The sequence below is a fragment of the Corvus moneduloides genome, chromosome 12 (genome assembly GCF_009650955.1).
Source record: "Corvus moneduloides isolate bCorMon1 chromosome 12, bCorMon1.pri, whole genome shotgun sequence".
NCBI classification, from domain to species: domain Eukaryota; kingdom Metazoa; phylum Chordata; class Aves; order Passeriformes; family Corvidae; genus Corvus; species Corvus moneduloides.
In genome coordinates this window covers 7,412,248-7,426,157 of record NC_045487.1, presented here as the reverse complement: position 1 = coordinate 7,426,157, position 13,910 = coordinate 7,412,248, and the positions used below count along the sequence as shown (strand labels likewise).

General features: G+C 44.4%; 1 protein-coding gene across 8 annotated transcripts in view; it reads left to right on the top strand.

Moving 5' to 3' along the window:
* The window catches only part of PLEKHG4 (pleckstrin homology and RhoGEF domain containing G4), an 86,720-nt gene that overhangs the window by 24,030 nt on the left and 48,780 nt on the right, over positions 1-13,910 (top strand). For all 8 annotated transcript variants that reach the window (XR_004242500.1, XM_032121424.1, XM_032121428.1 and 5 more), the window contains 3 exons: positions 3,710-3,925; positions 7,762-7,885; positions 8,985-9,078. Coding sequence is in view for 7 of the 8 variants with exons in the window: in XM_032121424.1 (XP_031977315.1) it covers positions 3,710-3,925; positions 7,762-7,885; positions 8,985-9,078 (434 nt within the window). In the remaining variant the exon portion in view is untranslated. The remainder of the gene's footprint in view (positions 1-3,709; positions 3,926-7,761; positions 7,886-8,984; positions 9,079-13,910) is intronic.

The window sequence follows — 13,910 nt, the reverse complement described above, 5'->3', positions numbered from 1 at the left end:
GTAACTGCGCTGTGGGTATCCATTCCCCTGGCCAAGCTGAACCTGGCTTCATTTCATGCTTGCTCAGGACTGGGCCTTGAAACACCTAGTCCGTGTTGAGTGCTGGGTGGACGCTTTGCTCATGAGTCCAGTGGCTGCTTGTTCAGTGTTCTCATCTCTTCTGTCTAAAATTAGCCAGGTCCAGCTCGTTACGAGATAATAAGTGTGATGTTCTCACTGCTCCAAAGAATAAATCTTGGCCACTGCTGGAGATTTCAGCAGTGATGGACCCCTCTTGGGTACGTGTGGAGTTTGTTTTTAATGAAGGACAATACAAATGATTCTGGGGATTTGACTGAAATAAGTGACATTCGTGCCTCAAGTCTGCTGATGTTAAACTTGGGCATTGCCGTTTAAGAAAAAAGCAAGCCTTGTTATCTCAGTGTTTGTAAAGCAAAAGAAACAACCTAAATCGCCAGGAAAACTACCCAAACTAACCAAATAAACTCTTGAAGGCAAAGGGCAGCTGAAGTATCTTAATACTGGCAATATTTCTTAAACACTATAGCTGGTACTATAAAAAGCTTAATCCATTCAATTACATTTGATTGCTTTGAGATCCAAACAAGCCATCCCCTTATCTAGCCCCATTAAACCCTCAGAGATATAATTTAGAGATAAAATTACAAAGCAAAGCAAATGTCCTACAAATGGACTCTACCAGCAAGAGGCAGTTCTGTAGGTTAAATTCTCTCTGTCTTGTTGAGGTCATTTTGCTACTATGATTGGAAACTGTGGGTATCTTGCCCACTTTTAAACTATAAATGACAGCAAAGCTTAAGCTGTACTGAGTCAATTCAGATGTGAAGTTCGCACCTCAGCAGCAGTGGGCAGAGGCACAATTTGCTCTGTGTGAGGTGGAGGAGCTTGCTTGTTCCAGCAGATATTGTAGATTATGTCAAAATACATGTTCAGAACTGGGGCATCTGAGTTTGCTGTGTCTGCAGGTTTTTCCTTGTCTCTTAACTCTCTTCCTTTACTTCCAATATCAGTGAGCTTATTTTCTGCACAAATATAGTCTAACTTAGAAAGACTCAGATATAAATAGAAATAAAGTCTGAAGTCAAATGTGAACTGTTTTGAGTTGGTGGCTTAAAATTTACACTGGTTCCATTCACAGATAATATGACTGCTGTTTTTTCCTAATGACTAGCATCTAAATGAAAGTGAATTTTGAAACTTTGGAGCTCTGGAAAGAATTCCTCTATTTTGTGGGTGGAAAATATCTTAATATTCAAGAAATAGGCTGAAAAGCCACACTGGGGCATATTCAGCAGCACCTGTTAGGGTGTTCCATTCCTGCTCCCAGTTACTACCTGATGTTAGCATAGGTGATACTGGTGCTGGGGCAGTTTGCAAGGAAAATGCTAATGTCTCTTTGAAATGCACACAAGCAAATCCTCCTCTACCACTTCCTTAACCTCGGGGAAAGGTGGAACCTGCAAACACGGCAAATTCAGATGTCCCTGTTCTCAATTTGCTTTTAGATGTAATCCTCCGCATTCTACAATTTCCGCTTTAGTGAGTTCCTCCGCCCCAGATTGCAAATAACTAACAGTGTGCTTGGGAGAGGCGGCATCTGCAGATCTGAGCTGGGCCTCAGAAACTCAGGGAACAGTTTTGTTTGGGCAAGATGTATATAGTCTGGAGGCTGCACAGCTCCAGTGAGGTTTCCTGAGGGCTGAAGAGCCCCAGTATCAGAACTGTGTGTGGTGGGCCGAGCAAAATGCTTCTCTCCTACCTTTTGGGAGCTGCTACCTCATTCCTAAGAGATATATCCAAGGCAGGAGTGTCATGTACATTTATGTATTTCTCTTGCCCTGGTGTGTAACGTATGTGGAACACACCTATCTATGTTCTCTTTTTTATCCTCTTTAAATTTCACCTTTTGGTCCTCTTTGCAGGCTTTTGTCATTTAATGCAGATCCCTTTACTACACGTTGTGTGGTTCTGCTTATTGCCAGGCCTTACAGCTCATTGATAAGGTGATTCCGTGTTCTGCTGAAAGATCTACTAGCTTTTAACGTGAAATCTTTGGGCACAACTTCCATGACTCTGTGATACCCTTTCTGCAGGAGATCAGTGCCCCTCTAAAACGCTGCTTCAGGAGGATGTAGCAGTGTTGTCCGAAGTGGATGACCTCTTGCACCACTGGGAAGTGGAGGCTGAGGTAGCCCTAGGAACAGAGTGGGGCTCTAGTGTGGCCCAGCACTGGGCACAGCCCTGAAGCTGTCACAGCAGCTTATGTGGCCGTATGCAGCAGATGCCAAGCTGGGTCCCAGGGATGTTCCTCAACCAGGGGTGTTACCAAAGAGGAATGAGCAGCTATTCTGTCATGACCTCGATGGTGCAGAGTCCTGGAGCTCCTCCTAGTTTCCCCCCACTGTTGGGTAATTTGGTGCAGTGAGCCATGCTGCTCAGGGCACTTCTCTCACCCATTGTAGCAATTTTGAAAGTAGTTCGGGCTAAGCCTCAACCTGTAAATCTCCTTCACTGCTAAAACTTGTATTGAAAGCCACTTCAAGGACTGCTTTGTTCCTGGTCCTGCTCTTTAATGAAGTATTGGAATCTGTTAGTAAATAAACTGAGTCAAGTGTCAACATTGTTGATGCAGCGGGAAGGTAGGATGGTTGAAGTAAATTTTAAGTAGCAATTAAAATGTCTGACTTCATAGCAAGCAAATAAATATTCCACTCTTATTCTCCTGAAGAAAGGTTGATATTTTTGTTGGTAGATACTGAAGTGTCAGGATTTGCAGTGAAGTATAGCCTTTTATTTAGTACAGCTTTCAGCAAACACCGGGATAGCCTAGTTCTGTACTTAGGGTGCTAAACATGTGTGATTGAAGATGTGCTGTTAGCTTCTTATGATGTTGGGAAATGGGGAATAATACTTCTTACACAGTGGGTAGATAACTTTTTTTTTTTCTTTCCAGATAATCTTACATGAAAATTGAATCTTGATAGAACTAGTCTTAGTTTCCACGTAATAGCCAAGATATTTAATTTTAGAATTAACTGATTCTGATAACTTGTACTTTAGAGCTGAAGTGTCAGACAAAGGAAGCATTTTGTGCAGTTTTTGAGCAGGAGCTGGTTGGTGTAATCATCCTGTCCTTCAGTGCTTTGAAATGGGTTTCTGACTTTCACATTGTGTTAATTAAAAAAGTCTGGACTAGGAGAACAAGGTCTCTTTGGCTAATTTCCAGCTGATTTGTCAGCCTCCAGTTGACTTCATGTTTTCAGGAACTAATCTGAAAGTGGTGTTGGGGGAGTAATTCTGCTCCGATGGAGTAGCCCTCCCTGTTAGAAGCTGGTTTATCACTTCAGCATGCTCAGATTGTTGGAGCTCAGCCAGGGACTTGCACTGTGCCAGACTTCCAGGCTGTGAGCAGACATGTACTGCTTGAAGTGTTACCTTTAAAAAGGACTTTGACTACAGTAATCCTGATCTGAATCAAGCTTTTGTACTTTGCAAACTTCACAATAAATTGGTTTCTTTTTTTAGAATTACAGTAGTATTAATGTTATAACCAGTTTTGGAGTGTGCATGCTGCTGGCATGAGGGCTGGAGGAGCTGCAGAGTGCTGGGTCCCTCCCCAGTCTGGTGCTTACCTGGGACCTTTCGGGTGGAGCTTTGCTTGAGCTTCTGTTTGTTGCTTGTCTTACAGAGATGGTGTTAGAAGAGACAGAGATGAGAAAAGAGGCAACTGGCACAGGTGTGTTGAAACCAGTGAGTAAAATCAGTGCCCTGGAGGAAACTTCACCACTTGTTACTCTCCCAACATCCCCAACTTCTGGAACTGCCTGGGGTGGTCAGTTTGCACCTACCATAGTCAAGGATGTGAACCCAGAACTGCTCAGGAGTGGAGTTGCCTACCTGCCTGGTGAGTAGCTGAGCCAGAAAGTGTCTTGGAAATGTGGTTTGTAGGAGGGCAAGGGAGATGAGCCTCCTTTTGCAGCACTGGAGACTGGTTCTAATTCTATTTCTTTCACCCCAAACCTCTTCAGAAGTTACACTTCTTGAATCCTCTGAAGTTTCTGAATGGGCGGGACAGGAAGTAGAACTTCCCTGCCATTAGAGTAATGTTAATTTGCTCTCAGGAGTCTCAAAATGTTAACCAAGCGTGTATGAGTCAGAAATGCCAAATCTGTGGGCTCATACCAGGAGTTCAAAAAGAAAAGAGTGAGGGTGCAGCTAATGATGGGCTGGTGGGCCTGACATCAGACCTGGTCAGAGGAATAGAAACTTGATTCACTTGGTAGATAATTAAAGGATAGGAATGTAGAAGATGCTCTTTGACAGGACTCTTGAAAACCAGTTTTATTCTTGGTAATTAGAAGTTTGGTTGATTAAATGTAGCTACCTAGATATAATAGATTTTTAGAAAACATTTGATTTCATGACACAGAGAGTTGAAAGGAATATCCCAGTGAAGCAGATGAGCAATGTGTCGGATGAACGATATTGTAGCCAAACAGCAGATGACAAAACTAACTATCAAGGGAGGACTTCCCAGAATTATTCTGCCAAAATCAGGTTGTAGGTCAAATGTTATTCAGTGTTTGCATCTGATAGAGCAATGAGTATCAAATAGCTGCAGATAAAATTTCTGCATGGGGCAAATATTGGCAGAGGAGTGAACAAAGCTGAGGCTGTTGGACTGAGCAGCCAGCATTGCTTGGTGTACAGGGCCCGCACAAGACGTCTTTGTGTTTAACCAAACATGAAGTAAAGCAGAGGAAGTAAGATCTACCTGTCTAGTGAGAAACAGCATTTGGCAGCTCTGTGTAAGGAGCCCCTGTGGGCTTGTCCTTCCCAAGCCAGCGAGAAGGTTTTTTGGTGTGGGGCAGGAGGAACTGCATTTGATCAGCTCAGGAACCACGTATGAGTTGAAAATTGGGCAGAGGGCCCAAGCTCAGAGAAGAGGTCAGGCAGACCTGTGCAGTGTGGCGGAGTTGGGAAGAAGAGCAGAAAGGCAGCACAGGCATCTCCCAGGTGGTGCTGGGTCTGCAAGACCCATTTTGACCTCACATGTGTAAAGGGGAGGAGACGACTATACAGATTAAGAGACTGATTTTTGCCTCTGTTGGTGATGCCTTTCAAATAGTTTGGGCTGTGGTATAAAAGGAAATGGTAAATATTGGAGGTGGTGCAGAGAAGGGTGACAGCCCTTTCTTGTAACCAAACTGGGTGTCTAATGGCAAGAGACTGGAAGGTTGTTTATCTCACAGGATGATTGAGAAAGAGGTACAATCACCTTTGTGCCAGGAAGGAAGAAGGGAGTTAAATCTTCCCAGTTTCTGGAAGAAGGTGAAATGGAAAACCAAGGGCATGGCAGAATTGTGGTACATTCATATGTGTAACTTTGCATTAGGAGATGAATTGTTACAATAAATTCCAAAGGAGGATTTTTAATCATCTGGTCTGCTGATCAGGTTGGACATTCTTATGCTGTATATAACAGCCCAAAAAATTACAGGATTAGAGAGGGTCTTTCAGAGAAGCTCACAGTCCATGCTGTTGCAAGAGCCTGACCATGTTACCTAACACTCCCTTTGTCACAGATTCTTATCATAATGTACCACTATTAAATGAGGCAAAAGCATTTGAGTATGTGATGAAGGGATGTGCCCTTCTAATGCCCAGAAGAAGCAAGGATTTGGTTTGGTACTGCTTCCAAGGAAGTTTTTCTCTAGGGAAGGAATTGTGTTTCCTGTAAAAGCAGTATCAGATTTGATTGACCTCTCTGCCCCTTTGGGGTTTCAGTGGGCAATCCTCACACCTGAGGGAATGTACTGACCACTCAGTTAAATGCTTTATGTTAGTCAGTGGTAATGACACAGTAATTGCATTAGAAAGAATAACTTTTGTAATGAATGGTAAATAAAAGCTAATTAGTGAACTGGTAGCTGATGGAGTTAGACGAAACTGCCAGGATAGTTTCAGTTCTGGGTTCTGCTCCTGAATGATCTAGGTTATGCCGCTGTTGAAGACCTAGCCCTGGTGGCTGTAGTTGCTTTTTTTGACCTGGTCAGGCAATTCCAAGATTACTATATGGAAGTTCAAGGTTTAATCAAATTCTGGTGATACCCAACCTGCCTGATGGACAGAAGATGTTGCTTCAGAGTTAAAAAGCTTTTACTGAGCATGGTTATTGAGCCATTTTTCCAGTAATTGAGGACTTTGCTATTTTATTTTGTGATGGTCCCCTTAGCTTATGAAACAAATTACATTAACAAGCTTTTTTAAATTTCTTTCCAGCTTTTTGATTATGCAGCATCCAGGCTACAGTATTTCAGGAGTAATAAAAGTTGTCCTGAATCACACTGATGATGAAAGATTTTTATTAGCAAGAGAAAGCCTGTGCATAGTTTTGGTCCCTGGGAGGAAGAAAGCCCTGCTTCAAAATGGTGTCCATCTGTGTCTGTGGCACTTACTCGAGTCATGTCCTAGTGACAGATTGAGATCACACCGGGGCAGCTTTCCATGCTTGGGGCTGTCCATCTGTGTCTGTTTTACCTGTCAGCTCACATGCTTGTCCCTGGGATGGGGGAGAGAGGTAGTCCAGGACAGTATCTCCTGTGGTAGCAAGAGTTCAGGAGAGGAAGAAACAGCTTTCTCTAGGCCTCTCGTTTTGTCTTGTGCTTGGGATTTCTGACACACACACCCCCCTCCATCCTTCCTTATACAGTTTGTATGACAGGATATGGCTCCTGTTCTTGTGAAATACTTTTCACACAAGAGCAGTGTTGTACCTCCTGTTCTCCAAATCACTCACCTTCCCAGTTGCTTGAGCAGGCTCACTGCAGGCACTGCCTGATTTGGAGTCTCAGAGGCAGTTCTGGCTTTCCAATGTGGTGTGTCCACCTGTTCTTTATCCTGCTTTTGCATCTGGAGAAGAGGCTGGACATAATTCCAGATGTGGCACTGTTAGGTCCTTTTCCTCCTGTGGTAAGCTATGACTTTGGGCTTTTGGAAAATGGGTGGCAGAGAAGCATTGTCCTTCCTGGCTAACTGAAGCAGAGGGATTTCTCCTTCTTCAGTGTATCGCAACTCAGCTGGGTTGCCCATACTGTGCTCTATCTATTCCCTGGGCACTGAGCAAGCTCTGCACGTAATGAAAGCCTGGCACTGACTCTGCCCTTGTCAGAGCTGTAGGCAGGCAGGAGTGTGCTCCTGGGCTGTCCTCTCTGCAGCCTCTGAGGAGGAGCTCTGGGCTCCTGCTCCAGGGCTTTGCTTCAAGGAGATGCCTGGTTCTGTTCTCGGCTCAGCCTGCAACATGTGCCCAGTCTCGTTACATGGTGCATGTTCTGCAGACCTGTCTGTGTTCTCTCACCTGACAGCAATGTGAAGGTGAGATTCTGTATCTTGAGTTTATGAGATGCTTGCTTTTCTCAAGATTGCGTTATTAGACAACTTCAGCCATATTTATGAAGAATGTATGTTTGGGTAAAGGACAGCAGTCCAAATTTAACACTACCATGAGAGAAAGACAAGCTGAGCTCATCTGCTTCACTCCGGGGCAGCATTTGGGTACTTTGGAAATGTGTTTATAGCCTCCTACCATCTGCGGCAAATACAGAATCATACATATTGAGCTCTGTGGAGGATTTCCAGGAAGGTGGTGGGGTCTTAGTGGGAGAATATGAGGCATACACACCTGGAACCAGGCTCTGTTGAATTACTTGTGTCATTTCCACCCCTGCTCTCTTTTTACAGGTACAAGAGACAAATCAGGACGTGCAGTGGCCATAATAACGACAAGGAACAGAGCCTGGTTAAACCCCCACTGCAATACCACTGAGCTTGTACGCCTTCTTCTGTACTTGCATAGCATCCCAAGGTTTGTGATGCTCTTGGGCTGACAGGGCAGACAGCTGCTGCCCTGTCTACTCTGCCTTTCAGGGAGGTGGGAATTGAGGCAGGAATGGAAAGAGGTTGACTTTCTTGGCCTAGGAACTTGGTCCAGACAGTCCTGAAATTACACAGGTGGCAGTCTTCTGCTAGGGTGAACAAGCTTGTGTTGAGCAAGCACTTTACCTGTTCTGTATATGCCTTGTCCACATAGTGTGATAGAATTTGGTGTGTACTGAATGTTTTCATGTGTTGCCATGAATCTAAGCCATTCTTGCTATCCTTCATTAGTTCAGAAAATGGGATTTGGGAGCTATCATGGGGCAGTCATGCAGCAGCTCTGTGATAGTGTTGTGACATGGTATTTTAGGGCCAGGCCTCCATGCTGAGAGGGAGGGAGGATCTGCAAGGGTTGAGAGTCTGTCTTGATGACTGGCTGAAAATTGGTTTTGGAGTCTGCAGGCTGGAGTTTGCTGCAGCTGCTCTTCCTCTCACTATGACAGGCTCTTCTTCCTCAGCTCATCACTTTTAGGTGATTAAATAAGAAGAGGTAAAGCTAACTCTCTGATACTGATTTTTTTTTTTGAAGCCTTTAAACTATTTATAAGGGGAGCAGGCTTAACTCATGAGAAAGTTTCTGCAATTTGTACTTTGCTTCATATGCTTCTCCCTTCAAATCTGATTCTGGGTGAGATAGGCATTGGGTCTGCTCCAGACTGGCTGCTCTTCTGAAGCAGTGAGGCTGAAACCAAGCTTGTCCCTGAACACAATTAGGAAGGACTGGTTTTCCTGTGTGGATTATCCAGTGGGCATCAGCACCCTTGCCATCAGTGACACATATTCTAGGAATAGGAAAAATGGGAAATTGGGTGGAAGTCACAGAATCATATGGCAAAGGTAAAAATTGAGCAATTGGTTGGTCGTTTCTGTGTATTTATCTTATTTAGGAGAAGGTGGCCAGTTTGTTCCTGTTATTACAAAGCCATAATGTACTGGTTTTTTCACCCTGCCATGACTACAGGTTGTTTCCATAGTCTTGTTAATTTTCATTGGTGACAAAGGTGACCTTTTTATCTTTGTCCTTGCAGACCAGAATGTCAGGCTTTGGGTCTCACTGTTCTTGTGGACGCTCGTCGCTGTTTACCCGTTCCTGCTCTCTTCAAGGCATTCAGCACATTGCAGGTGAGCCTCGAGCTTGGGCAGAGGAGCACTGGCTGGCTTGCTGTCGTGGTTGGATGTTACATCTCCATCTGCTGCTTATGTATCCTTCTGCCACCTGGCTTTCAGTTGTCTTTGTGAGGTGGAGATACGCACCCAACCCTGCTTTAGGAGGATGACCTGGACTTGCCAGACTGCAGACAAAGCAAAAGACCTAAGCAAGTCTGAGTTAGGGGAGAACACCCCTCCCCACCCTTCCAAATTTGCTTTCATCTCAATGCTGAGAACAGCCCATACCCAAGTCTCAATGCTGTCATGAATTATCCTGCTTGGAGATGTTGTCCCCTGCACTGAGGGGCTGTGTGAAATGTGCAGGGATTTTTGCCTGCCAGAGAAGGGAGGAAGAGAGGCCTCTGCCTGCTGCCATGGGTAGGGAAGGACACTACTTACCATGCCAGGTGGAAAAGCACGTGCAGCTGTTAATGTGGCTGTCGGTGAATGATTAGAATCGGACGTGCTGTAACTCTGTATTGCTTCAGGTCAAAGGCTTTCATATCAGTCACTTGGGAAGCCAGTGGGTTGTGTTGCCCACCCCCCTCCCAGATAGGAACTATCTGCTGCTGCTGCCAGCGAGATGCTGGGTTGTAGCGATGACTAATCTTGTTTAAGCAGGTGTTCCTTTTAAATCAGAGCTTAGGTCTCTTAGAATTCAAACTCTGCAAACTGGAACAGGGCAATGTTTTAATGAAGCTGATGTCTGTGGTTTATATGCTTCAGTGCCACATCTGAGAGTTGAGTCTGACTCAGAGGTCTGTTCTCCTGCTTCCTGGGCTGGGTGGAGCTGTGAGCTCTATCAGCATGCTTATTCTCTGTGGGGAAGGAGTAATCTGGTGCCCTGCTCAGTTCTGCAGAGGTAACAAGCAAATACATTCTCTTTCATGCTGTGCCCACGTGGCAGTGGGCTTGTTAAAGCTTTAGAGCATTTCACTGTCCATGTAAGTTGCATGGCAGTCTTAGTGGCCTGATTTGGAAATCAGCAACATGTTCTGGCTGTCTCAGTTCTCATACAAGCATGGTAATAATGCCATTTTAACCTTAAGTTTCCCCTCTAAACTGAGGGAGTGGGGAAGCTTTTTGCTGTGCTGTGATGGCTGTTTGGCTCTGAGCACCTCGTTACCAGGGTGGTGCTACAGTTATTTAACAGAGTTTAATGTGCTGCAAGACAGTTTGCTGGATCTGAGTGTGTGCTCCAGGTAACAGTGACTGACAGAGGCTGATTACTCTGCTTATGTTTCTTTGATCCTTACACTGACTCTTCCGAAGACACTGTAAAGGAGACCTGTTTATGTAGCTCATCACCTAGTTAGGGCACAGGACTGACTAATCCCTGGCTCCTCTGAGCATTTGGAGATCCTCAGCATTTACTCCATGATCCTATGGCAATGTTCTCCTCTGCTCTGGAGCAAGGATAGAGTAATACAGAAAACTGGGTGTAACTGCAGTGAGGCAAGCTAAGTGTTTCAGAGTGCAGCAGGGTTTGCCTGGCCAGTGACTGCGCTGAGGCACAGACTGTGTGTTATGCCTCTAAGGTTACAGAGCAGATCACCTCCTTGGGGTCCTTTCTGAAATCACTTACACATCTCAGTGTCTCTTACCTCTAGAGCTCATTTCTCTGCTGTCCTGCACTTTCCTTATCCAGGATTTTATTTACATAATTTCTGTGAAGCCTACTATGATAATGTGCTGGAATCTGTTAAATGTTGAGGTCCCGTATTGCTTGTTCAATTCTGAATGGCTGTTTTCCTCTTAACCCAGCAGTGGGAAGCACTGCTTCACAGAGGGGAAGCACAGATGGGATGCCCTAATGCAGAGTCCCTTCCTGCTTGGATCTGTTAAGCCTAGAGAGACTCTTGGGGAGCAAAGGCTCCTGGATCAAGATCCATCAGCCTGAGGAAATCCTTTTTCCACTTTCTCCATCTTTCCAGAATGAATGCATGATTGGAATTAAATGGTAGTAGACAACTTTGGGTGCTTGCAGATTAGTTTTCCCTCCAGCACTAGGAGTCTGTCAGTTGCTCTGTCCAGAACAACCTGGTAAACTGGTGGGAACTTGTCCTCTCTGCCTTCAGGGTAGGGGCAATTGCATTCTGCAAGAATTTTTTTTCCCCTTCTTTTTAGAATATTGCGTGGCTAGAAAATCTTTCTGTCCCAGACAGCAGCCAGAGCAGAGGGAGCGGGGCAGAATAAAAAGCTGCTGCAGAGCTAACTCAGGAAGAAGCAGGAGGAACTCTGGCAGCTCTGTGCAGAGGTGAAGGGAAGTGCACAGTGTGTGCATGTTGCAGGAATAGATCATGCTTGTTCCTGTGGGAAACTGTGTAATGATGCTTTGGAGCAAGGATTTTTGCAGGGGTAATGCTGTAATGTTTGGTTACAGGTTGTCACCAGTAAGCCGTGTGCTGGGGGGCCTCTTAAGAGGAACTTTGCTACTCAGTGCTAGGCTGATCCCTTGCTCAGTGAGCAGGCAGGGCATGGACAATGGAATGTGTGCACTGGCCTTCAGTGAGCAGGTATCTGTGGGATTTCCCTCTGCCTGAGTCTTAATAGAGTGAGATTCTTTCGAATTTTCCATATCAGTGCAAAGGCTTAATCCTGTAATAGGCTGTGTTTGTGTGTTGAATTGGAAAGAGTCAGTTTAGCATTTGAAAGCAGAGAAGTTCTGTGCAAACCTCTCTGTTCAAGAGGTGTACTTGCATTGTCACTTAGTGCAGAAGTACAGAGGACCTTGGTCTCATGCTAAAGACCAGGGAACTCCTGCTACTCCATTAGGGTGGTCACTTTGAGACTGACTGAGGTGTCAAACACAAACCTGCGCAAACATTCCTGGCAGCCTGTGCTTCAGGCTGTGCCAGTGTTGTTAAGTCTGGCCATGGGTTTCCATTTGGGGCAGGAAGCCAGAAAACTTGAACTTCAGTCTGAGAAACACTGAAGAAAGTATCTAATTCTCTTTAAAAAGAAGAATAATAAAAAGATTTATGTTTACCTTGATGCTTTCTGAACTCCTATTGATGCCCCTCTATTCTGTGCTGTCCACACTGTACCTACTTTGGGAGGTGAGGAGTTCACTTAGATGTGTGGAACTCTTGTTTCTTTGCTTCCATATAGTTGGTTTTGTTAGCAAAGGTGGTAAGAGATTGTGCATAAAGCTGCAGGAAACCTTCCTCAATTAGCATCCTGCTGTTTCCAGCTCTGCTTATCTCCTGAGATGCTCCTGGTAAACTGTTTAAGTCTTTGGATTGCTCCATCAGTGCTAGATGAGACTGACTTCAGCTATTAAATTAAAAAAATATGTTGAAAAGTACTTGACTTCTTTGGAAATAAAATTTCTTCTTGAGTTGGAAAACCCTGAACTTTTCCCTTGACAGCTTTATTTGTGAATAGTTTTTCAGTTTCTATTTTCAGTAGTAACAAACAAACAAATGAGTGTTTTGGCTGTTGTGGTAACCTCTTGTTACGCTATCACTACCTTTATCCCTCACTCAGATTGCACATCTTGTGACTATTGGAGTAGAAGAGGGATTGTGTAAGAAAAAAATTAGTTTAGTACCATCATCAGTCTTGAAGCTGTGTCCAGTCTTCATCCTTCAGTACTTTCTAGCAGATAAATTCAGAGCTGGTGATACAGCTGTGTTACCTCCCCATCCTCTCTTCAGTATTTATCTTTTGCAGCCTAATTACGCAATAAATCCTTTTTGGCCTTCTGATCAGTGTTCAAATAACAGAGAAAGTGTGAATAATTCACTTTGGAGAAATTTGAGACAATTTAGAAACCTCTCATGGTTTTGGAAGGTGTTTCAGTTGGGATTTTTTTGCTGCCTGTTGAAAAGGATCGTGGTTTAGGACTGGGTGAGGGAAAGGTCTTTTTCAGCTGTTCTGGAACCTCTGCTGCTGCTGCTTTCACTTGCAGAATTTGGGCTCCTTGTGTTGGCATTGTTTCTTAATTGCTGAACTGGGCCCAGTGTCAGGTTAGGTCATTCAGTCTCTGCTGAATGTTATGTCTAACCAGCATGAGAGAACAGTTGCTAACAGGCCATATGAAATTTCAGAGTTACATACTAGGCTGTACAGGATTTAAGAAATATGAAAGTTAAAACCTAAGCCATCAGTCCACTTGCCTCTATACTCTGGCTCTGCTGCTCCTGGCAGATATTTAACCCTACACACTGCTGGAGCTGTTTATTTAAACAGGTTTCCTTTGCTGTTGTGGCCTGCTGTGTGGCAGGTTCCTTGCAGCTTGAGTGACACCAGAAAGGATTTGTTGCTTGACAATTCCTGAGATCTTTGCAGAGACAAAGACTGTGTAGGAGACATTGAAATGGAATGGCTCTTGTTTAACTATGAGGCACAGCAGCTTAAATGGCTCTTCTTGCTTTCCTGGTCCGGGCATCATATGTAGTGAGCCCTGTCTCCATGGTCTGAATCTTTCTGCCATGTTTCCCTCTTCCTACTGTTGCTCTCTCTGCCTGTTTCTCACTTCCCTGTAGAATGCTTCTATAATTGGAGAGCTGCTTCTGGATCACTGAGTTTGAACTACAGCTTCCAGACATCCCTTGTATTTGGAATTTGTCAGTTTAACAGTAGAAACAGGATGCAAGTACTTGATTGTAAATTGGCAGTAAGTGGAGACAAGACAAAGTTTTTGGCACTGGGCAGGGGTGGAGGGGGGAAAGCCACTTCCTTTCGTTTAGGTGAAGTAACCAGGAAAGTTATCAGGAAAAAACTTGGACACAGAACATGGGTTTTGGTTTTGGGTTTCTTTTGCTTCTGTTTTTTTTTCCCCTTGACTCACTTCCCTGTGC